Consider the following 26453-nt stretch of genomic DNA (forward strand, 5'->3'; position numbering starts at 1 on the left):
CTAACGTGCCCAACCCCTTAATAATCTTATACGTTTCGATAAGATCCCCTCCTGTACAAGGACATCTCTCCCGTGAGAATAATATCCAGCATGATTCACAAGAGCTGTGTATTTCAACGTTTGTATACCATTATACATTCACACATATTAGCTAATAGTAACACAGTAGCATTTGTAAAATTAAAAAAAATCAGCATTTACTGTTGTATTCATGACATTGCAACCCAAACAATGCAACAATAATTAAATCATATCACAAACTAATCAGATCATGCAGTAATTAGCAAACCATTTTACTGATTCAAATCTTTGCTGGGAGGTATGTTTCAGACTGTGGTTGCAGCCACTCAGTGACAGTGTATTAGACACAACCACATTGCTAAACCACTGTACGTTGGTGATACATTCGTGCAGCCTGTGGTTATGCCAGCCAGCCTCCGTTCTCGCCGTGAGGTGAGCTCCTCGCATTGACCAGCAGCAAACTCAGTTTCATCTCATGCCAAACGGCAGGGAACTCCGGTGGGTTTTGGTAGCCGCAAGATGCTGTTGCTGGGCAAGTAGGCTGCTCCCTGCTCTTTATTAGCACCGGAATAAAGACAACACAGGCAGAGGAAGACGAGAGGTGAAACTGGTTCCCGGATCCAGGGTCAGGCTCACTGAATATACCTGGAGCACAGAAAATGTGGGAGATTTGATGGGTTTCCACCAAAGATACTAGAGGAACAAGATAGACCACTCGACCCTAAAGACCGTAGTATGTCATGACGCCATTTTAGTAGGCAGAAACGTGCAGAAACATTTTAAAAGAAAAACAACAAAAATCTGTGAATTGATAGATGAGATATATTCTGCATTTTAATGGTATCATCACACATACTGTTGCCCCCAAAACACTGATTACACTGCAAGAGGCATAACGAACGTCGGGTTTTGCCTACTAAAATGGCTCCTTTGCATACTACACTTCAGTAGAGGTGATTTCAACGGAGTGGTCCATCTTGTTCCTCTAGTATCTTTGGTTTCCACATTCAGACCTTCTGATTATTGGTGTCTTCCAGAAATCCAGTGCGGACTCAAGAAGACCACACTTACACCATACGCCGTCAACACACTCTGCTGCTGGACCCATGCATCATGAACAGTAGTTTAGCAAAGTTGTTACCAAAACAGTCACTGTTTGAACAAAAGCATCTTGCACATGTCATAATAACCAGTTACCAGGACCAGAACTCATTAATCGTGATTGTCATTGAGATTAGGTCATGCACAAATAAATTGATTGTAACTAAATGCATCAATTGACTATTAGCCCAATTCATATTTACAAGCCATCTGTTCAAACCGCCACAGGGCTAATTTCGCAACCTGTATTTTAATGGTGCGATCTTGCAATTTTTCCAAAACGCAATTGAATGCGGGCTGCGAGATCAGGCAATAGGAAGAGATGTTTTCAATATAAATTAGAGATGGTGCACTTCCAAACAACCATAAGCAACCTGCTCCGATGACGGTGTGGAGACATGCAGTCGACTTAAATTAGGTATCATGCAATGAGCATCACGTCAGGAGCAACAGGACTCAACCAGAGAGAATAAAGTGAGTGTAAAACATAAACCTCTTCTATTGTTCCTATGCCTATAGCACTGCCTCGGCGTCCATGCTTACTTGGGCTTTTTCCGGGTACGAGCAATGACTAAGAAAAGGGAAAGGAGAAAATACAAAATGAATCATGCATTGCTTTCACCCATAAAGCACAAGAATGATGTGAAAGTAATAGGGTAGGGAACAAAATTCACCCAAAGATATTCTACTGGAAAGGAATTGATCTTTGGAGCTGTGGAAGGTACACACGGCCTCTTTATCCAACTTTTTAAAATTCCGCCATACTTTTTAACACTATTAATTCTTCTCAGAAAAGAAGAGTATCATAAAATTCTGGAAGCACTCAGCGGGTCAGACAACACACGTGGAGTGAGAAACAGAGTTAATGCTTTAGGTCCAAGATCATTCAACAGAACTCTTGTTTTCATTTCAGATGTCCAGTATCCACTGTTTCTTTGATTTTTCAGGGTTTCTTGGCCTGTTCCTTTCAAGTGCCCCGTCCCCCGTGCCAATTAAAGGGGCAGAGGGCAAGTTAAAGGCCTTTCATCGAGGCTGATGCTCACATAGTTATGTGGCCATTCGACAACGACGTGAAGTTAATTCAGGAAAAGGCAAAGGTTTCCACTTGGCATCTGCTTAAAATGAAGGATGGGGGGGGGGGTATTGATCCAGCAATAATCCCATGATATTATTTATTTACTTACGCACTCCTGTGCAAATCCAAACCCTCTGTGATAATGTTCGTGCACTGAAGACTCAACAACTTTACTTTACACTTTAGAGATACAGCGTAAAAACAGGCACCTCGGCCCACCGAGTCTGGCCAGCCATTCCCGTGCACCAGCACTATCCTACACACTAGGAACAATTTACAGAAGCCAATTAACCCACAAACCTGGTCTTTGGAGTGTGGGAGGAAACCGGAGCACCCGGAGAAAACCCACGTGGTCACAGGGGGAACATGCAAAGTCCGTACGGACAGCACCCGTAGTCAGGATTGAACCCGGGTTTCCGGCGCTTTAAGGCGGCAACTCTAGCGCTGCTCCACCGTACTGCCCCACTCTCACTGAAAACTCATGCTTGCTCAGAGCGTGCAGTGCAGGCTTCCCACCAACTTACACCTGAGGACTAATCTGATTGATCTCCCAGTCTTCCCGTCCAGCTGGTTTTGAACTGTAGATTTTGATCTCGGAACAGGCATTGAAAAATTCTTAAACATTCCCTTTATCTGTACACTGTGGATAGCTCGATTGTAATCATGTATAGTCTTTCTGCTGACTGATTAGCATGCAACAAAAGCTTTTGTCACCTGTATTTCGGTACACGTGACAATAAACTAAACTGAACTCACACACTGCTGTGAGGCCCACAGTTACTCTATTTAGTGTGGGATTTGGGAAGGTAATTTGGGCTCTCAGAACCCGAGTGTGGAGCAAATCAATAAGATTGGTACCGCAGACTGCTAGTGTAACAGTGCTGCAATACGTAGAGAGAGCCGAGTGTTTTTTTATTAACCTGGTCCTGGGCAGACATTACACTTAAAGCAGCTAGTTATTACCATAAAACACAGCATTTGCAGTTTAATTTCCTTTAGAGACACAAGACATTAATTTTTATTCAAGCCACATTCTTGGTCTCAAAGAAACAGCATCTCCAGAAAACCAGTAAGAATGAAAGCTGCCGATGCTGGTTTAAAATCGAAGGTAGACACAAAAAGCTGGAGTAACTCAGCGGGTCAGGCAGCATCTCTGGAGAGAAGGAATGGGTGACTTTTCGGGTTTGAAGGGTCTCGACCTGAAACGTCACCCATTCCTTCTCTCCAGAGATGCTGCCTGACCCGCTGAGTTACTCCACCTTTTTGTGTCTATCTCCAGAAAACCTTCAGGTACCCGTTTATTTAACACTATGGCTTTTCAAAGTTGAAATCATCATAGGCACTTTCTCCAGTTAAACTGATATAGTCAATGATAGACTATTGTTACCGAGTCATAGAGCATGAAAACAGTCCTTTCTGCCCAACTCATCCACACCCACCAACATGGCATTTACCCTCGTTTGTCCCATATTTCTTCGAAACCTTCCTATCCATTTACATGTCCAAATGTCTTTTAAATGCTGTTATTGTAGGTACATCCTCTGACAGCTCATTCCATGTGCTTACACCCTCTGTGTGAAAAGGTTGCCTCTCAGGTTCCTATTAAATATTTCCCCGCTTACCTTCAACCAATGCCCTCTAGTTCTTGATTCTAGTACCGTGGGGGAAAACAAAACTCAGTGCATTCACCCTATTCTCAAGATTTTATGCACCTCTATTTAATCACCCCTCAGTCTTCTGAGGTCCGAGGAATAAAGTTCCAGCCTGTCCAACCTCAAGCCCTTGAGTGCTGTCAACATCCTCATAAATTGTCTCTGCACTCTTTCCAGCTCAATGATATATTTCTTGTAGCAGGGTGACCAAAACTGAATGTAATACTCCAAGCACGGCCTCACCAATGTCTTGTACAACTAAATGCACTCTCGCTTTGATGCCTTTGACATCTACGATCAATGTATGATCCAAACAATGAGTGCAAACATCCATGGTCAATGCACGAGTGCAAACATCTTATCGAGAATGAATACCATGAATGGTATTCCCATTGTCAATGTGATTTGCAGTAGTTGGAAATAACAAAACATATTGTCAGAGACTGAATTAATAAGTTGGTTAATTAGGATGCTTCCCTTAGAGACATGACCTTGCTTACTCAATCCTCCAGAAAAGTCAAAAGGGAATTTGACCTTGGACTCGGACTAATGAAAGGGACCAGTTGACACTTAGATACAGTCCCATGCCCTACAAAAGTTCACATCCATGTATTTGTGGTGTTGGCCTGACTTTGGTGAAGTTAAGAATAATTTAGTTAGTCTTAGAGTCATAGAGTGATACAGTGTGGAAACAGGCCCTTCAGCCCAACTTGCCCGCACTGGCCAACATGTCCCAGCTACACTCGTCCGACCTGCCTGCGTTTGGTCCATATCCCTCCAAACTTGTCCTATCCATGTAACTGTCTAACTGCTTCTTAAACGTTGGGATAGTCCCAGTCTCAACTACCTCCTCTGGCAGCTTGTTCCAAACACCCACTACCCTTTGTGTCAAAAAAGTTACTCCTCAGATTCCTATTAAATCTTTTCCCATTCACCTGAAACCTATGTCCTCTGGTCCTTGATTCACCTACTCAGGGCAAGAGACTGTGCATCTACCCGATCTATTCCTCTCATGATTTTATACACCTCTAAGATCACCCCTCATCCTCCTGCGCTCCAGGGAATAGAGTCCCAGCTTACTCAACCTCTCCCTATAGCTCAGACCCTCTAGTCCTGGCAACATCCTCATAGATCTTCTCTGTACCCTTTCCAGCTTGACAACCTCTTTCCAATAACATGGTGCATAGAACTGAATACAATACTCTAAATGTGGTCTCACCAACATCTTATACAACTGCAACATGACCTCCCAACTTCTATACTCAATACTGGCTGATGAAGGCCAATGTGCCAAAAGCCTTTTTGACCACCTCATCTACCTGCGACTTGACCTTCAAGGAACCATGCATCAATACTCCTAGACCCCTCTGCTCTACAACTCTCCCCAGAGCCCCACAATTCACTCACTGTGTAGGTTCTGCCCTTGTTTGACATCCCAAAATGCAACACCTCACATTTCTCTGTATTAAATTCCATTAACCATTCATCAGTCCACCTGGCCAATCGATCAAGATCCTGCCGCAATGTTTCACAACCATCTTCACTATCTGCAAAACCACCCATTTTTGTATCATCAGCAAACTTGCTATTCTTGCCCTGTATGTTCTCATCCAAATCATTGATGTAGATGACAAACAGTAACGGGCCCAGCACCGAACCCTGAGGCACACCACTAGTCACAGGCCTCCAGTCTGAGAAGCAACCTTCCACCATCACCCTCTGCTTCATTCCATGAAGTCAATTTTCTATCCATTCAGCTACCTCTCCTTGAATCCCATGCAATTAAACTTTCCAGAGCAGCCTACCATGTGGAACCTTGTCGAATGCCTTACTGAAATCCATGTATACAACATCTACACCTCTGCCCTCATCGATCTTTTTGGTCACGTCTTCAAAAAACTCAGATTTGTGTGACATGACCTCCCACATACAAAACCATGCTGACTATTCCTTATCAGCTCTTGTCCATCCAAATGCCTGTATATCCTATCCCTCAGAATACTCTCTAGTAAATTTCCAACTACCGATGTTAAGCTCACTGGCCTATAGTTCCCAGCATTTTCCCTGCAGCCCTTTTTGAATAGAGGCACAACATTTGCCACCCTCCAGCTTTCCGTCACCTCTCCCGTATTTAAAGACGACTCGTAAATTTCAACCAGGGCTCCGGCTGCCAGATGCTGTCTGGCCCGCTGAGTTCCTCCAGCACTTTGTGTTTTGCTCGATTCCACCATCTGCAGTTCCTTGGGTCTTCTTTATTTACCTATTAAAAGCCATTTGGACAGGTATATGGCTAGGAAAGGTTTAGTGGAAGAGAAACCAAATGCAGGCAAATGGGACTTAGCATAAATGGGGCATCTGAGTCAGTATGGACGAGTTTGTACTCATTAAGTCAAACGGCATGGTAGGGCATGTTTCCATGCTGTATAGCACTATGATTACAAACCACTGAAACATTTGCTAACTGCGATTAACCCCCAACTCCCTCCCATGGTATAAGAAAATAACTGCAGATGCTGGTACAAATCAAAGGTATTTATTCACAAAATGCTGGAGTAACTCAGCAGGTCAGGCAGCATCTCAGGAGAGAAGGAATGGGTGATGTTTCGGGTCGAGACCCTTCTTCCGACCCTCCCATTGTAGGTACCCTGCTGTACGCACACTTCTCTGGCATGGACTGATGTAGATTTAACACCCTGCACTCTGAATAACTCTGTATCTCCCTTGATCCTACCTCCTGACAGATTGGAGTTAGGTTTGCTATAATTAAAGTTAAATATCTCATATTTAACATCTCCAAGTACAGGAGTAGAGGGGCTGAAACTACCTGGGTCCTAACAGCAATTACAAGAATCAAAAGTAAGCTCAGTTCCACTCTGGCTGATCGCAAGTCTGAAGAAGGGTCTCGACCCATTCCTTCTCTCCACAGATGCTGCCTGATCCTCTGAGTTACTCCAGCATTTTGTGATACCTGGCTGATGGCAAGGTCTAAATAAACTAAGCTTGGTTTGTTTTCCTGAGAGTTCACTATTGAACTGACTTCCATAACGTCAAAGGGATTTACAAGAGATGCTGCCTCATGAAGGCAGCTAATATCATCAATGACCCACACCACCCTGGCCACGTTCTCATCTCATCGTAGAAGGTACAGGAGCCTGGAAACCGTGACCTCCAGGTTCAAGAACAGCTTCAGCCCATCAACCATCAGACTCTTGACCCTCCCTGCACAACACTCACCACAACTCTGCTTTAGCATCGAACCACGATGGACTTTGCACCACTATGGTTGCTCTAAGTAGTATGCCTTTCGCAATACCATGCTCCAGTTTACTTGGAATTACGGATAATTTATTGCCCTGTTGCTACATTGATATGCCTGTAAAGCTGCAGCAAGTAAGGATTTCATTATTCTAGTTCATAGCTGGTGCATATGACAAATAAACTCCCTTGAAATAAGTCAGAACGACAACACATTAAGTCAGAAGAAAGCTCCCAATTCCATGGATGTGTGTCTTTGGAATTCTCCAGCCAACAATGCCAGCCCAGTTGGTATATTGAGTTAGTCCCATTTGCCTGCATTTGGCCCATGGTCCTCTGAACCCTTCCTATCCAATTGTCTATTCAATTGTATGCTAAATGGTATAATTGTATCTGCTTCCATAGCCCTAATTGGACAAACCCCTTGTTTGAAGATTTTGACTTCTGGTTCCCATCTATCACACTCAGGGGAAAATTAGCTCCAGGTTCACCTTGTTGAGATCCATGAGAAATTTGAATGGTTCAATGTGTTGCTCCAGCCTAAGGGGTGGCAGAGTTGCTGCCTTACAGCACCAGAGAGCCAGGTTTGATCCCGATGACAGGTGCCGTCTGTGCGGAGTATGTACATTCGTTGCATGACCGCGTGTGTTTTCTCCGAGATCGTCGGTTTCCTCCCACACTCCAAAGACGTACAGGTTTGAAAGTTGATTGGTTTGGTATGTGTAAAAAATTGTCCCAAATGTGTGTAGGATAGTGTTAATGTGCGGGGATCGCTGGTTGGTACGAACTCGGTGGGCCAAAGGGCCTGTTTCCGCGCTGTATCTCTAAACTAAAAAACTAAACTAAGATTGAGGCTCGAGTCTTCAGAGATCATTGTGGCACTGTTAAACCAGGTGATATGTTAAAAATTAACCTCAGCATGCGTTGGCCTGCACACAACAAAATAAACTGCGGATACTGGAATCTGAAACAGAAAAACAGAATACATGAGGAACTCAGCAGGTCAAGCAACATCTGTGGAAGCAAAAGGTAAAAGTTGATGTTTCGGATTGACACAACATCAGGACCGAGAGGGAAGAGGAAAGATTGTTAGTATCTTGCAGTATGAGGGGTGGGTGAGAGGCTGACAGGTGATAGATGAGACCCCTGGGCAAGGAACAATGAGGTAGATGGAACCAGGTAGGGAGAGAGCGAAGGGAAAGGTGAGAAAAATGAGAAGAAAGCAAGGTGGACAGGTGAGTGTGCGTGCATGGAGAACTCCAGGGGGAGTGGGTTACCTGAAATTGGAACATTTGATGTTCATATCATTGGGTTATATGGTACCCCAAGATGACATAAGATGTTCTTCCAATTTGCATTCAGCAACAGGAAAGGCCGAGGCCAGACAGGTCAGTGTGGGAGTGGGAAGAACAGTTAAAATAACCTGACCAGAAGCTCGAGATGCTTGGTGCTGACAGAGCACAGGTGCTCCACAAAACGGTAACCCTTGGTTTCACAAGTGTCTATGAGGTCACTTCACGAGCGGCAAATGCAGGAGAGAAGACCAGGCTAGAAGAGGTGCAGGTGAACCTCTGCCTCACCTGGGAGGGCTATGAGATTGTGCTCTAATCGTGGATTGCGGCTATGGTTTACCCTGGCACGTCCACCTCCACATCTCACCCCTCATGTCACTGAAGAGAGAGCAAGAGCAGGAATTGTGCCTTTCCCAGCATGGAGATTGAGTTTATGCCAATCAAGCTTGACACCGTTCTCGAGCACAACACAAAGTGTTAGAGTAACTCAGTAGGTCAGTCAGGCAGCATCTCCGGAGGGAATGCATGGACTACGTTTCAGGTTGGAACCCTTCATCTCCTTTTGATGCTTTAAAAAAAATCTCTAGCCTTTGTCCACCCATCTTCCAATCAAGCCCCCCCCCCCTCCTTAATTGTATCCACCCATCACTTATAGACACAAAGTGCTGAAGTAAACTTAGCGGGTCAGGCAGCATCTCTGGAGAAGGATGAGTGACGTGTAAACTAAAGAAGGGTCCCGACCTGAAATGTCACCCATCCTTTTTCACCAGAGATGCTGCTTGACCCACTGAGTTACTCCAGCATTTTGAGCCTATCTTTGGTATAAACCAGTATCATTGTTTCTCCACCCATCACTTAACACACTTCGTCCTCCCCACCCACCTCTCTTTTCCAGAGATTCCTAGTTTGAAGAAGGGTGCCATCCCCAAAACACTGCCCATCCATTCCCCCCGCACATGCTGCCTGGCCTGCTCAGTTCCTCCAGCACTTTGTGTTTACCTCAAGGGATATCCAGCGTCTGCAGTTCCTGGTGTCTCCATGGACATGGTTCTCAATCAACACGTCTCCCACCTGTCAGCAGGCAGTGGCTCAGAGTGGTCTTACGGCCCAGCACTCTCTAACCATCCATAACCAACAACAGTTCCCAACCTAACCCTAGAGCGCCAACTCTCAAGACCCCAAATGGCCATGTCTGAAGATATATGCACAACACATGCCCCTCCCCCGTGACCACTCTGCTGAATCACAACTGACAGCGTTGTGGAGAATAAATAGTTCATTCAGAGCAACTGGATATATATATATATACCAAGATATATGTGGAGATTACAGGAGGATATCAAACCATATAATGTAATTATTTCACTCCAAGAGAGCTGACAGATTCTCCTTTGTGCTCTGAGCTGTCAGCAGTTCCTCGAGGCTGGCAGGTGTAAATGGCTGGTCCTCTCTTACACTGAAGGCATAGTGGACTGCATGGGAGTTAGACACACAGCACTGATTACGTATTGGAAGCAGGGTTGTGGACTCACCAGAACAATGTGAAATTCGGTAAAACAGCCAAAGCTCTTTGATTGATTCAAAGATGCAACATGAAAACAGGCCCTTCAGCCCAACGAGTCCACACCACCCATCCACCATCCATTCACACTAGTTCTATATTATCTAACTTTCGCATCCACTCCCCACGTAGTAAGAGGAATTTATAGAGGCCAATTAACCTACAAACCTGCACATCTTTGGGATGTGGGAGGAAACCGGAGCACTTGGAAGAAACCCACGTGGTCACAGGAAGAACATGCAAACTCCACACAGAGACAATCCCAGGTCAGGATTGAACCCGGGTCTCTGGTGGTATGAGGCAGCAGGAGGTGACACAGTTCTTCTTGAGACCACGTGGGTTTTCTCCAGTTGCTCCAGTTTCCTCCCATATCCCAAAGACATGCGTGCGGTAGGTTAGTTGGCCTCTGTAAATTGCTTCTAGTGTTTAGAGAGTTGATGTGAAATTGGGATAACATAGAACTAGTGTTAACAGGTCATTGATGGTCGGCATGGACTCGGTGGGCTGAGGGGCTCGTTTCCCTGCTGTATCTTTAAATCAATTCTTTACCAGCATTCAGGATAAATTATTTACCATCTCCCATCCTCAGTAGTGTGCAGGTATAAAGGTAGATGGAGCACATACAGGTTTAATGGATTCCTGTTCACATCATAAGTCAGTTTTTACAATATTATTATGGTCAATGATGATATTGTATAAAATACAAAGCAAGTTCCTCCTAGATTCTGAATTGGAGACAAGAATGTTTTTTGCTGCAGACGTAGTAACTGTGTATAAAATCATCAATGACATTAATTTGGAGAGGACTTGTGTGTCTTGGTTCAACGTTTTCCGAGCCTCTTGCCACTTTGCACAGAAGTGTTTGATGTTGTGTGTTGTGGTTCAATGGTTCGAGAGGATTCTACAATTGGCGAACGTCCCACTTGCTTGAATATCTCTCTTTGACTTGGCAAAGGATTAAACATTCACCGGTGCGAGTTTTCGAAGCTTTTGGCTTTGGTACTTAGAAAGCCTTTAGATTTCACTGTCTGATGGGGGCTGGTACTTACAATGCCAGGGGCTTTGATGGTCTCTCCTGTGTTGTGGGTAAAACTGCCACTGTGACTCGAAGAGACAGTGTTCTGTTTCTTACTGCTGAGACCCATGGCATCCATCGACTGGCTTCGACTTCTAATCACCCGCTGAATAAAAAAGGGTTAATCAGTCATTTGTCACCTTTTATGGAATGTTCCGAATTAAATTAAAATGGGTATCAGCAGTTAGAGAACAAGCAACCTATTTAACCTCTCGATATTTGCTCCCATTTTGACTGACTCTTCTTAAAATGGATGGCATGGCACTCTGGCAATGTGATACCACAGGTCCACATTCAGCTGAAGATGGGCACAAAATGCTGGAGTAACTCAGCGGGTCAGGCAGCATCTCTGGACAAAAAGAGTAGGTGCCATTTCGGGTCGGAGACTTTCGTCAGAGTTCAGAGTCTGAAGAAGGGTTCCGACCCTCTTCCTTTCCTCCAGAGATGCTGCCTGACCCGCTGAGTTGCTCCAGCATTTGGTGTCTATCTTCCGTATGAACCAGTATCTGCAGTTCCTTCCTCCACATTCAGCTGAGTCAGTGTATCTGTTGTAAAATCCATCTGTGATGGCCCGACCTGTTTCTACCTAAGTGATCTTCACTCACATCCGTATTTAAACTTCACTTGCTAAGATTCTGAGGATATTGTATGACAATATGGTTATGGTTTCTCTCCTCAAACTTTATTAAGCTTCTGTAGCAGTAGACTGGCCAGGTAGACAGAAAATAATACAGGAAAGTATAATTTAATCAGAAGTGTGGAGTTGGGGGAGAGAGGAGCAGTAAAGGTGAGGAAAGACAATAAATAGTCAGTGGTTACGAGGAATATAAAAGAGTGGAGTGGTTAAGGTGGCACACAGAGGGTTCTGTCCTAGATTGGAGAAAGCACAGTGTATAAGAACATGCTAAAGCCACACAAAACACAGGTTAGACCACAGCTGGAGTACTGCACAGAGACTTAGTCACCAGGTAGGTTGAGTTAACATGCGGGAGAATGCAGAGGAGACTTGCAGGCTGCAGAGTTGTAACTATGGGCAGAGAACCGCTCGGGATAGGATTGTTTAGGTTAGAGATACAGCATGGAAAAAGGCCCTTTGGCCCACCGAGCCCACGCTGACTAGCGATCCCCGCACACTTACACTATCCTACTAGGGAAAATTTACAATTTACAGAAGCCAATTAACCTACAGACTTGTCCGTCTTTGGAGTGTGGGAGGAAACCGGAGATTCCAGAGAAAACCCACGCAGGTTACGGGGAGAACGTGCAAATTCCGTGCAGGCGAACACCGGTAGTCAGGATCGAACCTCGGTCTCTGGTGCTGTAAGGCAGCACCTCTACCGCTGCACCACCGTGTCTACTTTAGAACGGAAGAGACCCATGGAACATTTAAACACCATACCTAAAACATTGTGAGGTAAATGGAAAGATCTACTTTCATGGCAGGGTGATAAACAAGTAGCGGCCTGGATTGAAGGGTGGTTGGAAGGTGAAAGGAGAGTTTAGCTGGACTTCACTGATCAATAAGTGAAGGAAGCACCATCAACATCATCCTCACTTTCACAGAGCAGCAAGTCGAGCAGTGGAGGTGCCGTGATCTACAGGCCTGCGGCCCTCGTGCTGGGAAGAGGGACTAGTCTGGATTGCTCCTTCTCTTGGTCAATCCCAACACAAAGGCTGAACGGTCTACTTCTGTCCACAAATCAAACTGCACCATCTATCAAAATACCCTTTACAGGTTCCCGACCCAACACGTCACCTGTCTGCATACTCCAGAGATGCTGCCTGACCTGCTGAGCTATTCCAGCTCTTTGTCTTCTCCACCCCCTCCCCCTTCCCTCACCTGTGAAATAAAGTCACCTGACCCACTAGCCTGCATACTTTCGGGAGGTAAAAGCCAAGAGGAAACTGGGGATCCACAGTGGATCCACAGACCATGCTGCCTGGCCTTCATCTAGAGCATCTGGCTACCTGTGTGTACTGGTCCCAGGCTAGACAAGGTGCAGGCTGGTGCACAAGCATGCTCGGTACTGACTGAAATACATTAACCCTTAATACACTTGCACCTTGGAAAGTTTTAGTCTCCAATCTATTATCCATTTGCCCTGATTTAAAAAAAAAAAGTGTCAGTATATTAAAAATTATGTTTACTTTCGGCAGTACCAAGCATGTTTGTGAAATAGCATGTATCACCTTCGCTCAGTCCGCCTTAACCAACCTGATCTCCCGGTGGCTGAGCACTTCAACTCCCCCTCCCACTCCCAGTCTGACCTTTCTGGCCTCCTCCAGTGCCATAGTGAGGCCCACCGGAAATTGGAGGAACAGCACCTCATATTTTGCTTGGGCAACTTACACCCCAGCGGTATGAACATTGACTTCTCCAACTTTAGATAGTTCCTCTGTCCCTCTCTTCCCCTCTCCCTTCCCAGTTCTCCCTCTTCTTCCTGTCTCCACCTATATCCTTTCTTTGTCCCGCCTCCCCTGACATCAGTCTGAAGAAGAGTCTCGACCCGAAACGTCACCCATTCCTTCTCTCCCGAGATGCTGCCTGACCTGCTGAGTTACTCCAGCATTTTGTGAATATGTATCTGAATGAGGTGCATTGAGTGTGATAAAATAGCCTCGGTGAAACCAAGCTTTCAATGTCTTAAGTTCGTAAGTGATAGGAGCAGAATGAAGCCATTTGGTCCATCAAGTCTACCCCGCCATTCAATCATGGCTGATCTATCTTTCCCACTCAACCCCATTCTCCAGCCTTCTCCCCATAACCCCTGCCACCCGTACTAATCAAGAATCGATCAATCACTCCCATAAAAATATCCATTGACGGCCTCCACAGCCTTCTGTGGCAGAATTCCACAGATTCATCACTCTCTGACTAAAGAAATTCCTCCTCATCGCTTTCCTAAAGGTACATCCAATTTCTTCAACAAGTTAAAGCAGGAAGGGTCCTGACCCGAAACGTCACCAATCCCTGATTTCCAGAGATGCTGCCTGACCCACTGAGTTACTCCAGCACTTTGTATCTTTTTTAAAATACACCTTTCATCTTCCTGAAACGGTTAGTAGGTTTCTCTCCAGCTCTTTATCCTCTTTGACCTTTGCTAAGTTCACTGAGCTTTCTCAAGTGGAAAAGCAACCATGTGAAGTTGTTTAGAGTTAAAAAAAAGTTGAACTGCATTTAAAAAATGTCTTCTCTCTTTCTACTGATCTTATCAAAACCTTTCAACTAATTCATTTTCTGGCATGTGGCAATTTTTTGTTAGAGATAGAGCATAGAAACAGGCCCTTCAGCCCCCTGAGTCGTGGCTGCCCACTGATCACCCATGCACATTAGGTCTACATTATACCACTTTCTCAACGACTCCCGACACACCAGGGGCAATTTCAGAGGACAATCAACCGACAAACCCACATATTTGGGATGTGGGAGAAAACCCGAGCACCTGGAGAAAACCCACGTGGTCACAGGGAGAACACATAAACTCGGTGCAGCATCTGAGGTCAGCATCGAACTCGTGCCTTTATTGCCGTGAGGCAGCAGCTCTACCAGCTGTGCCATTGTGCCGCCTTTGAGAACAAGTGGTGAGTAGCATCCTTGAATGACCACAATCCAGGTGTTGTATGGGCCCTCACTACAGCTGGAGTGGGGGGAGTCTCTAGATTTATATCCAAGTCAGGACATTGTGCAGTGTGGAAGGGAAACCAGTAGGCAGTGGCGATTCCCTGCTGTTCTTATCCTTCTTTGTGGTGGCGGTTGTGGGCTTGAGTGCTGCTGCTGGAGTAGCCATGGCAAGTAACTACAGTGGCCACGGCGTACCAGTGATAGAGAGAGTGAATGGTGAAGGAGGTGGAAGGGTCATGGAGCAGATGCTTTGCCCTGGATGGTGACAACTTTCTTGAGAGTTGTTGACCTGCGTTCAAGTGGAGAGTATTCCATCACAATTCTGACTGGTGGACAAAGTCAAAGAGTCTTACAGTATGGAAGCAGGCCCTTTGGCCCAACTTACCCACACCGGCCAACATGTCCCATCTACACTAGTCCCACCTACCTGGATGTTGGATAAGAACTGTAGGGAGACAGGAGGGGAGTTGTTTCTACAGGATCCCCTGCCTTTGGCCCGTTCTAACAACCACAGTGTTTAGAAATGAAATTGGAGTCAGCACAGTGTACTCTTTCAAAACTCTGAACTTATTTCTGTTCCATGAAATTAGGCCAATGTAATGTTAAATATTAAATCCATGTTAATATTAATTAACAGATATTATTGTAGAAATGGAACAAGTCAAATCCAACTGATAATAGTCAATAATAAGTAGTGCGGGTGTCAGGGGTTCTGGGGAGACGGCAGGAGAATGGGGTTGAGAGGGAAAGATAGTTCAGCCATGATTGAATGGCAGAGTAGACTTGATGGGCCGAATGGCCTAATTCTGCTCCTAGAACTTATGAACCTAATTTAATCTTTGGAACTGGTGCTCTGCGATGCTGAGAACTATATTCTGCACTCTGTGTCTTTCCACTTTGCTCTATCTAATGCACCAGCGTTTGACATAATTGTACATTTGAAAAGGTTATCTGATCTGTTTGATAGCAAAGGTTTTCAGTGTACCTCGGTACACGTGACAATAATAAACCTGAACTCAAGTGTAATTTTATTAACAATTCCAGCCTGGCATACAGCTGGTCAATCACAACATGTGCTGGAGACTGTAATCGTACAGGGACCGTTGGATACTGCACCTTCTGCTCTTCCTTCCAACAGTATTCATGGCTGTGGAAACCATTCTCGATGCTGGCATTTATGCACACACCTAATTGCCCCCAAACTAAAGGTGACAATTAAAGTCAGAATGGGTGGGTCTGAAATCACTCCCAGGGCAGATCAGGAATGATGGCAGATTTATTTCCTTCCTTGAAAAGATACTAATCAACCAGTCAAGGCTGCACAGCGGTGCAGCGGTAGAGTTGCTACCTTACAGCGCCAGAGAACCGGGTTCGATCCCGACTACGGTTGCTGTCTGTACTGAGTTTGTACGTTCCCCCCCCGTGACTGCGTAGGCTTTCTCCGGGATGTTCGGTTTCCACTCACGCTCCAAAGACGTTCAGGTTTGTCGGTTAATTGGCTTCTGTAAAGATTGCAAATTATCCCTAGTGTTAGCGTATGGGAATCGCTGGTCAGCACGGACTCAGTGAGCTGTTTCCGCGCTGTATCTCTAAACTAAACAAAACTAGACAGACACTTTTTGCGATAATCTGCTGGATTCTTGATTAAGGTTACTGAAACCAGCAATGTAGTTGAACATTTGGCCATAGTTAATTACATTTAAGTCCCCAGCTGCCCTGTTGCAACTTGCTCTCAATGATACAGAATGCAGTCTGCAGGTCTATTATGTTAACCAGCCTATAACTGTGCTGCCCCAAGGTTTATTCTATTGCACCAACTACCAATGGTAGTTGGTACTTTTCTGTAATACAGAATAAACTTTTTTTTCCTTTCACACTAGACATAAAAATGTTTTAAATTGGGGGCTTTCCAGTTACATTTTACTTTAAATGCACCGCATAACTGGGTGACACTGGAAGACACTGATAGAAGTATCTCCACTAATGATGGATTGCAGCTGTCAAGTGTCTCCTCTTGGAATAGACAAAACAATCAGCGTGGATACAAGGACTTTATCTCTCTCCAGCAGAGTCCCCCTCAGTCCAGCTGAGTGGAGAGCTGGCTACATATAGAACCTAATCTCTCATCTCGAAAGGCAGCTGCTGCAGATCTGATAGTGCCACTTCAACACAAAACATGCTTTGACAAATTATTCCTGGTGCTCATTGGGATTTAAGGATTTGGGTTGGAACTCGGTACGCCTAAATCTTTAAACAATTTAACTTCGCACTTTCGGAGGATATAATCTCTCTGTGCCTCACTTTCCCAGACAGAAGACAACTCACAGTGCAGGCTTTGAAGGGACGGTCAGGTGCTGTACAACAGGAAGACCAGACATGTATACACATAGTGAGGACAGAGAGAGAGAGAGAGAGAGAGAGACACACATACACATTAGATCACCTGGGAGATAAATGTGCAAGCACACACGGTGAGTTATCGGGGCAATGAGGTGTATGCTGACCAGAACTGTGCAAACCAGTTCTCACTAGAGTGTGCGAAAGATCAAAATGATGCAGTCTCGGTAAGGAACACGAGGCAAAAATAGTGCAGCGAATTGTGGGCGCAGCACAGACCATCACACAAACCAACCTCCCTGCCATTGACTCCATTTATACCTCACCTTGCCTCGGCAAGGCCAGCAGCATAATCAAGGACGAGTCACAACCTCTTCTCCCTTCAGGCAAATGGTACAGAAGAGTGAAAACGCATGCCTCCAGATTCAGGGACAGTTTCTTCCCAGCCGTTATCAGGCAACCGAACCATCCTACCACAACTAGAGAGCAGTCCTCAACTATTATCTACCTCTTCGGGGGGCCCTCGGACTATCCTTGATCGGACTTTACTAGTTTACATTATTTCCTTGTCATGTATCTGTAACCGTGAATGGCTCGATTGTATCGTACTATCTTTCCGCTGACTGGTTAGCACACAACAAAAGTTTTTCAATGTACCTCCGTACACGTGACTAATAAACTAAAACTGAACTGAGCATGTACCAGAAGTGAAGTCAGACAAGTCCACGCGTGGTGCATTCTTATCGTTGTTCCAGGAGATCGGGTGTAAACATACTAACTCTTCAGGACAAAAACCTGAGGAGACAGGAGCTGGAGTGATCTCTTCACCTGGTGCCACGTTCAGTAAGAAAAAGGCAGATCCGATTTTGGACCCAAGCCCCACGATGCTTAGATTCATGAACCAAATATCTATCCAGTTCCAAGAACAGAGGAACACAATAGGAGCAGGAGTAGTCCTCTACAACCTGTGCCACCATTCAATATGATCATGGCAGCCCCATGCTGGCCTCACCTCATCTTCTCCTTGTTCCAGTCTGAAGAAGGGTCTCAACCCAAAACACCACCTATCCATGTCTCCAGAGATGCTGCCTGGCCTGCTGAATTACTCCAGCACTTTGTGTCCTTGTTCCAACAACCTTCAGTTCCCCAATCTTCCAAAGTTTTATCCACCTCCATTGTAAACATATCTATTGACCCGCCACCCTCTGGGGCAGAGAATTGCAGAGATTCACTGGCCTCTCAGCAAAGAGATTTTCACACACTTCCTAATTTCTTCCACCTGGAATCTGCACAGATATCTCTGGGAGAGAGAATTCCTCAGATCCATTACCATTTGGGAGAAAAAAATTAATCCTCCTCTACTTAACCCAACATGGAGAACACTTGACAAGCCCCTTACTAGAAAGTGATAATAACTTTGCAAGTGGAGCAAATTGGTCCAGAGGCCAGGTGAATATTAATCACCAGCTGGATAAAAAAGGGTTAATCAGTCATGTTGCCTTTTATAGATGGTCCAAATTACTTGGAAACACACTTTTTTTCTCCAATAACTTTTCAGGCAGACATCTACTCAAGCTCGCCCAACCCGACACATTTTCTCTCTCTCTCTCCGCGGATGCTGCCCGACCTGCTGAATATTTCCAGCATTTCCTGTGAGTTTTCTTTAAATTCTGTTGGGCATTGAGCTGAACTACAACATTTAGTTCCCCTTTAAAAATGTTTAAATTATTAAGATCATCGGTGTGACTGAATTTTTTTTGGCAAAATGGTCCCTTCATGAGCCATTGGTACAAATGACTTGTGGAGGACGTGATGTCTAATGGCTGTCTGTGTAGATTAGCATTCACGTACAACTCCTACTGTTTGCTTCAGTTGCCTCCTGTCCCTCTCCCGCAAGGGTTTCCAATCAGTTACAGAAATGACGACGGCATACCCACTTAAATAGTAAATTAAAATTCAAGACATGTACACATCAACAATGAGGGGGGGGGCACAGCACAGACAGACAGGGAGACACCAGACATGGTGGAGGTTTCACATTGCACTGTGGTTAGAAGCCCAAACCCCACTTTAGTCAATTGTAGTTTGTTGTCTCAGGGATTATTCTGCAGCGTCTGGCATACTGACTGCAGCCCTGCGATAACTATACTTGCCTTCCCACAGCAGTGGACTTGTATCTCGGGTGAATTAAGTAAGAGTGAGGAGTTAGCAAGACCAAGAAAGTTTCAATCGCAATTGCCCGTCGGGTAATTAATATGATCAGTTCCAGCTCTTGTTTGTTGCCAAATGTTAACTCGCCGTTGAGTTTAACTAAAGGGGGACAAAGAGCAAGGGGGAGAGCTGGCATTTAAGCTCAAGGGTTCCCACTCAGCAGGTGGGGATACAATGTTTCTCAAAGCGCCTGCATTCGTTTGTCAATTTTTCTACGTCGAGAAAACACTTCACGTGTTCAGGTGAACAGGAGAGTAAGTGACATCGAAACAGTTGGAGACTTTCTGCTTACATTGGTTTAATTCCGTCTTAATTGTAGAGACCACCTTTTCACCGTCAGGCAACATAGGGGCTTTTATTCCCCCAGCAGCTATCAGGCAGTGGACATCAAAGTTGGCATCAATCTTCTAGTATGGATTCGAGGTAAGCTCTGTATGTCTGAATGTCGCATCCGTGATGTGAAGTGGTCTGTGAACCGAGGGAACGCCCAAGGGATCAATTTTCCCCTTGCAGCAGGGATTGGAGATAGTTTCTGAAGAAGAAATTGGTTTGTTTCAAGTCACAGGGGAAATCTTCTAGTTGGCAATATTTGTAAAATTGACCTCATCACAAGACAGATGGGTGGGAGATGGGGCTGTTAAAGGCAACTGAGAACATAACATATTAATTCAAAGAATGAGAACAGATAGGACAAATGGGAGTTGCAGGGAAGTTGGGGAGGGAAGCAGATGAGAAAACAAGCAGAAATAAATAATTTAATTGCTTCATTTTTATATTCGGTTTAATGGTGATAAAATTGCTGCATTAATATTTCATCTGATATGCGAGTAGTTTTACTTCGAGAATATATAAATATATATACATATATATATATATATATATATATTGGTATTCACATTAAAAGCTCATAAAGATGGAAAGCTCAAATAATGAAGGATTTTGCTGGATCCATTTACATTCCAAGAATTAAATCAGTAACTTGGCCGATGTGATCGGCTTACCAACCTGTTACAGTTAAACGGTGATTTATACAATTTATGAGCTACCAGACAATTCAGTACTTGTTAATTATATGTCAGTGACACATTAGTGGTGACTTCTCATTGTGGCGATTACAAGCAATGTTGGATCGTATGCACTTGTCGACAAAGGGTTTTTAATAAACAGTTTTTTGAATGCTTCTGCTGACATTATTGCAATAAAATGATGCTCAAGGAACAGCGAGCTCCCCGGGCATTTATTTTCTCATAACATCACTAGACTGCAGTCAGGACCCACTTATCATTTTTAAACTGCAGAAGCTACTCAGTGAAAATGCTTCCGCGGAGCTGTGCAAACTCACAGATTCATCTGTGGGCTGTAGCTTCATCGTTTCAAAGGGAGCGATCATCTCCATCAATGTAATTAATTGAAAGCATTACGCTGCTAGAACATTGACTGCGATGTTAATTGAACCAATTACAGGTTCAGGGTCAGCGTAAGGTACTGGGTGGCAACCTCGTGAAATGCGGTGGATGAAAGATCACGTTACCTTAAAGGATTCAAACAATCCTCCTCCTCCACTTCCCCCGTTCTCGATCTTATCCTCCTCGCTGACGAGCCCCATCATTGCCTGGCTGTTTGTGTGGAGCTCTTCGTACAGGGTCTCCAGCAAGGCTGACCTCGTCCTCTCCTTCGTCGGGTGAACCGTACAGAGGGAGAAAAGCAGATAAAACCCAGCGTTAAATTAAGCTGCAATCCTTCCGAGCTGTCGAATTGTCAAAGGCCTGGATAGAATGGATGCGAAGAGGATGTTTCCACTAGTGGGAGAGTCTAGGACTGGAGTTCATAGCCTCAAGAATTAAAGGACGTTCCTTTAGGAAGGAGATGCAGAGGAATTTCTTTACCCAGAGGGTGGTGAATCTGTGGAATTCATTGTCACAGAAGGCTGTGGAGGCCAAGTCAATGGATAATTTTAAGGCTGAGATTGATAGATTCTTGATTAGTACGAGTGTTAGGGGTTATGGGGAGAAGGCAGGGGAATGGGGTTGAGAGGGAATGATAGATCAGCCACGATTGAATGGTGGAGTAGACTTGATAAGCTGAATGGCCTAATTCTGCTCGTAAACTTCACCAGAGCAGAGGGACCCGAGTTATAAACCCCACCTGACAGCACTCCTTCATTGCTGCACTGGGCTGAGCTCGATCTTGTACTCCAGTTTCTATAGTAAGATTGGAATCCATTCAGTTGATAGCCACTGGTTTTGCGATACACAGATACCCATTCTCGCATGACTCTAGCGAGGCAGGAGACCCTCACTTCAAGATTCCATACTACTTTGAGTACACCTATTTTTTCCCCCCGAAAGTTCGATGTTAAGGGGAGACCTGATAGGTGTATAAAATCATGAGGGGCATAGATGGCACCATACCTTTCACCTATGGTGGAAATGCCAAAGACGAGAGGCAATAGCTATACAGTGCGAGGGGCAATGTTTACAGGAGATATGTGGGCACGTTTTTTTTACCCAGAGGTGGTGGATGCCTGGAACGCGCTGGCAGGAGTGGTGGTGAAGGCAGGTACAATATTGGGATTTAGGAGGTTTTTTAGGTAGGCAGAAAGAAGTGCGAAAATGGAGGAATGTGGATCACATGCAAGCAGAGGCGATTAGTTTAACTCAGCATCGTACTCAGCACAGACATTGTGGAGCCAAGGGCTTATTTCTGTACTTCACTATTCTATGTCCTTGCATGAGGACTAATTTGGACTGGTGACCAACATGGACACGGTGCGTTAGAGGTTTGTGCAATGGGTACTAGGATCTTTGTCATGATATTTATAGTTAAGTACTGAGGCAAATATAGCTTCTCAGATTGAGAGATGATGAGTGGCTCGTCAAAATTATGTAGAACATGGAACAGTACAGCACAGGAAAGGCTCTTCGGTCCACAATGTCCATGCTGAACATGAGGCCGTTAAATAAATCTCCTCTACTTGCATGTGATAAATATCACTCCTTTCCCTGTATGTCCACGTGCCGATCTGAAAGCCTCTTAAATGCCACTATTGTATCTGCCGCCATCTTTGTGTTTTGCCAAATATTCCAACATCTCATGTCTCCGGTTCCCCCAGACTTCACTGGTTGTGAAGTGGGATCACAAAATGAATGAATGGAGTTTTGTTTTAAAAGTCCAGATTATTTCAAAATGATGGATTCATCAAAAATGATAAATCTATTGTCAATGTTAAAGGCAATGTAACAAAAATTATGTATAAGAAAATAACTGCAGATGCTGGACAAATCGAAGGTATTTATTCACAAAATGTTGGAGTAACTCAGCAGGTCAGGCAGCATCTCAGGAGAGAAGGAATGGGCGACGTTTCGGGTCGAGACCCTTCTTCAGACTGAAGAAGGGTCTCAACCCGAAATGTCGCCCATTCCTTCTCTCCTGAGATGCTGTCTGACCTGCTGAGTTACTCCAGCATTTTGTGAATAAATAACAAAAATTATGTCATCAGCATAAACTTACATCCTTCAGTATTCAGTCTCATGGTACTAGCCTCTAATATTATAGGAAATATATTAAACCCTGTGTTTTGATTAAGCTAAAGTATATTTTTATTGAAGCAAACAATGATGGCAAAGCATTGAAACCAATGATATCCCAAATCTAGAAACTGTAACAGGTCGATCGGGGACAGTTATTTATTAAGTCACAGAGAGATACAGCACAGAAACAGGCCCTTCAGCCCACTAAGGGTTGCCAACCTATCTCATTTTTTATTCTCCCTACATTGCCATTCTTTCCAATCAGACGTACAGGTATGTAGGTTAATTGGCTGGGTAAATGTAAAAATTGTCCCTAGTGGGTGTAGGATAGTGTTAATGTGCGGGGATCACTGGGCGGCACGGACTTGGAGGGCCGAAAAGGCCTGTTTCCGGCTGTAGATATATGATATGATATGATGATATTCCAATACACTGGAAGAAATTCACAGGTAATTACCCTACCAACTCACATGCCTTTGGGATGTGGGAGGAAACCGGAGGACCCGGAAGAAACCTACGCAGTCACAGGGAGAATATGCAAACTCCACTGACAGCTCCCAAGGTCAAGATTGAACCTGGGTCTCTGGTGCTGCAAGGCAACAGCTCGACCACATGTAGCCATTGGTAATTCTCATTTTGTGTGGTTCGCCCTTGAGAGGATGCAACAGTGGCACAGGTGGTAGAGCTGCTGCCTCACAGCACCAGAGACCCGGCTTCGAGAAAGCGAATGGTATGTTAGCATTCATAGCAAGAGGATTTGAGTATAGGAGCAGGGAGGTTCTGCTGCAGTTGTACAGGGCCTTGGTGAGACCGCACCTGGAGTATTGTGTACAGTTTTGGTCTCCTAATCTGAGGAAAGACATTCTAGCCTTAGAGGGAGTACAGAGAAGGTTCACCAGATTGATCCCTGGGATGGCAGGACTTTCATATGAAGAAAGACTGGATAGATTAGGCTTATACTCGCTGGAATTTAGAAAACTGAGGGGGGATCTTATAGAAACATATAAAATTCTTAAGGGGTTGGAGAGGCTAGATGCGGGAAGATTGTTCCCGATGTTGGGGAAGTCCAGAACTAGGGGTCATAGCTTAAGGATAAGGGGGAAGTCTTTTAGGACCGAGATGAGAAAACATTTCTTCACACAGAGAGTGACGAGTCTGTGGAATTCTCTGCCACAGAAAGTAGTTGAGGCCAGTTCATTGGCTATATTTAAGAGGGAGTTAGATGTGGCCCTTGTGGCTAAAGGGATCAGGGGGTATGGAGAGAAGGCAGGTACAGGTTACTGAACTGGATGATCATATTGAATGGCGGTGCTGGCCAAATGGCCTACTCCTGCGCCTATTTTCTATGTTTCTATGTTTCTATGACCTCGGGTCCTCGATTGCTGTCTGTGTGGAACTTGCACATTCTCCTTGTGACCATGTTGGTTTCCTCCGGGTGCTCCGGTTTCCTCCCGCGCCCCAGAGATGTCCAGATTTGTAGGTGAATTGGCCTCTGTAAATGGTCCCGTAGTGTGTTGAGAGTGGATGGGAAAGTGGGATAACATCGAACTAGTGTGCATTGGTGATCGATGGCCAGCATGGGCTGAAGAGTTTGTTTCCATGCTGTATCTCTCTAAACTAAACCTCAGCATGATTATTTATTTCAGGTTAGGTTTCCGCATCAAGGCTAATTGATCCAGAGACCATACTGACAACAGGGTTGTTGAAAAATAATACATTTGCCTTCAGAACCCAAGAAGAAAGACTTCCCAGAGATTGTGTCAGGAAACAGCACAAAGAATTTCTCACATCACTGTGAATTAAATCTTTTACAATCTTATCCTCTCAACCAGCACCAAGGAATCTTACAGCAGGCCAGATTTAGATCATATTTTATTTCAGTCTAATTCACATCCTCACAAAACACACTTCACACTTGGGCCTTTGTGTTGGCATGTTTAATCCAGGTTTGGTTTTTATCTCCAGAGTGGGTGAGATGTATTTGCTTCGTGTAACATTAGCTTTATTGATAAAACCTTCTTGATCTTTGCACTCCCTCTATCGCCTTTGAGCCATCGCAAACATTTAATTTAGTTTAGAGATACAACGCGGAAACCAAAGATCTCAGAGAGAATGTATGTACTCCGTACAGACAAGCACCAGTAGTCAGGATAGAATCCGGGTCTCTGGTGCTGTAAGGCAGTAGCTCTACTGCTGCGCCACCGTGCCGCCCATTTCAGAACATTTCTGTCCTGACGTTTTTTCCCCTCAGGCCATTTGTTCCATTGTGACTATGCTATCTGTTTGAAAGATCTATCCACTTCCTGCTCGTACTCCAGAACCCGCCTGTCATTTGTTTGCAAGCGCATATACAATCTTGCCTTTTTAAAAATACCATGGCATACTGTACCATTACAGAAAGGCAGGTGATTTATCTTTTACCGTTCATGAATATTTAAATCTTGATTAAGTTTGACGCACTTCTTTTTGGCAACATAACTCTTCAGATGACTGAGACACGTTGTGCCCAAAGGTTTATGAAAAATTCATATCTTACCTCTAACTTAGCAAACTTTTCAGCCTTGTAGCAAGCATATTCTGCATTAATGAGCTTTGTGAGTAGGAACTCGTGAAATTCAGGACCCTGGCAAAATAAAATGGAAAGAATATACATTGGCACAGCTGAAATTCAAAAGACACTGAAGGAAAAACGGACACGTTTGTTACGCAAACCCCACTCCCCCCTAGTTTCACACTTTTTCAAAACTTAAGATAATGACTTATTTATTTATATGAACGTTTTGGATGAGAATGTTGGTGGACTGGTTAGATAGTTCGCAGCCGACACTAAATTTGGCGGAAGAGTGAAGTTATCTAAGATTACAATGGGATCTTAATCAACTGGAGAAGTAGGTCCAGGAATGGCAAATGGAGTTTAATTCAGATAAAAAAGGGGATGGGGGGTTGACTTTGGAAGGTCAAACCAGGGCAAGACTTACACAGTAAGTGATAGGGCTCTGAGGAGTGTTGGAGAACAGAGGGACCTAGGTGAGAGGTACATAGTTCCAGCGCTGATGAAGGTGTTTGGCACACTTGTCTTCGTCGCTCAAGGTTTGAGTTAGAGTTTAGTTTCGTTTATTGTCACATATACCAAAGGAGCGTGAGGAGTAAATGGAGTCAATGGAAGGGAGGTTGGTTTGTGTGATGGTCTGCGCTGCGTCCACAATTCGCTGCAATTTCTTGCGGTCTTGGATGACCTGAAACGTCACATATCCACGTTCTCCAGAGATGTTGCTTGACCCGCTAAGTTACTCCAGCACTTTGTGTCTTTTTTTAGGTGTTCCAACAATTTGGTGCACTGAACAACGTCAAGATCAATGTAGTCAATCTGCAGATACAAATTACCTTCTTAAAGATGGCTGGGTCAGGAAGTGTCGGGCCAAAGAATGGCACGTCATCTCTCGCAGTGACCGAGACCTGGCAAACAAGAGAGAGGGGAGGGGCAAGGTAAGTGCTGGCATTTGGATGATTTTGCAGAAGGTGCATGCTGTAGACAGATCCTTATGTGCTTTAATAAATGTTTGGCGGCTGAGTTCTGAGCCATCCATAATTGCCACTGAACTGAGTGGCCTTTTACACCCCGGTCATTCCCATTTCCCCCCTCTCCCAGAATATACAAAAGCTTGAATGCACATACCATCAGACCCAGCATCAGCTTCTTCCCTGCTGTTACCTACTACTG

The 26453-nt window shown here is 44.6% G+C and overlaps 1 protein-coding gene across 14 annotated transcripts in view; it reads right to left on the reverse strand.

Annotated features, from left to right (window-relative positions):
• LOC144608138 (rap1 GTPase-activating protein 1-like) overlaps positions 1 to 26453 on the reverse strand; it is a 396852-nt gene that overhangs the window by 27654 nt on the left and 342745 nt on the right. For 10 of the 14 annotated variants that reach the window (XM_078425536.1, XM_078425541.1, XM_078425532.1 and 7 more), the window contains 5 exons: positions 26117 to 26188; positions 25269 to 25355; positions 20734 to 20874; positions 11007 to 11138; positions 1616 to 1693 (listed from right to left, as the gene is read on the reverse strand). In XM_078425536.1, the coding sequence (XP_078281662.1) occupies positions 1616 to 1693; positions 11007 to 11138; positions 20734 to 20874; positions 25269 to 25355; positions 26117 to 26188 (510 nt within the window). Of the gene's footprint in view, positions 1 to 1615; positions 1694 to 11006; positions 11139 to 15850; positions 16157 to 20733; positions 20875 to 25268; positions 25356 to 26116; positions 26189 to 26453 lie in introns of those variants that run through there. The other 4 variants (XM_078425535.1, XM_078425534.1, XM_078425543.1 and 1 more) reach the window with 4 other exon arrangements.

Source organism: Rhinoraja longicauda, chromosome 30, assembly GCF_053455715.1.
Source record: "Rhinoraja longicauda isolate Sanriku21f chromosome 30, sRhiLon1.1, whole genome shotgun sequence".
Taxonomy (NCBI): Eukaryota; Metazoa; Chordata; class Chondrichthyes; order Rajiformes; family Arhynchobatidae; genus Rhinoraja; species Rhinoraja longicauda.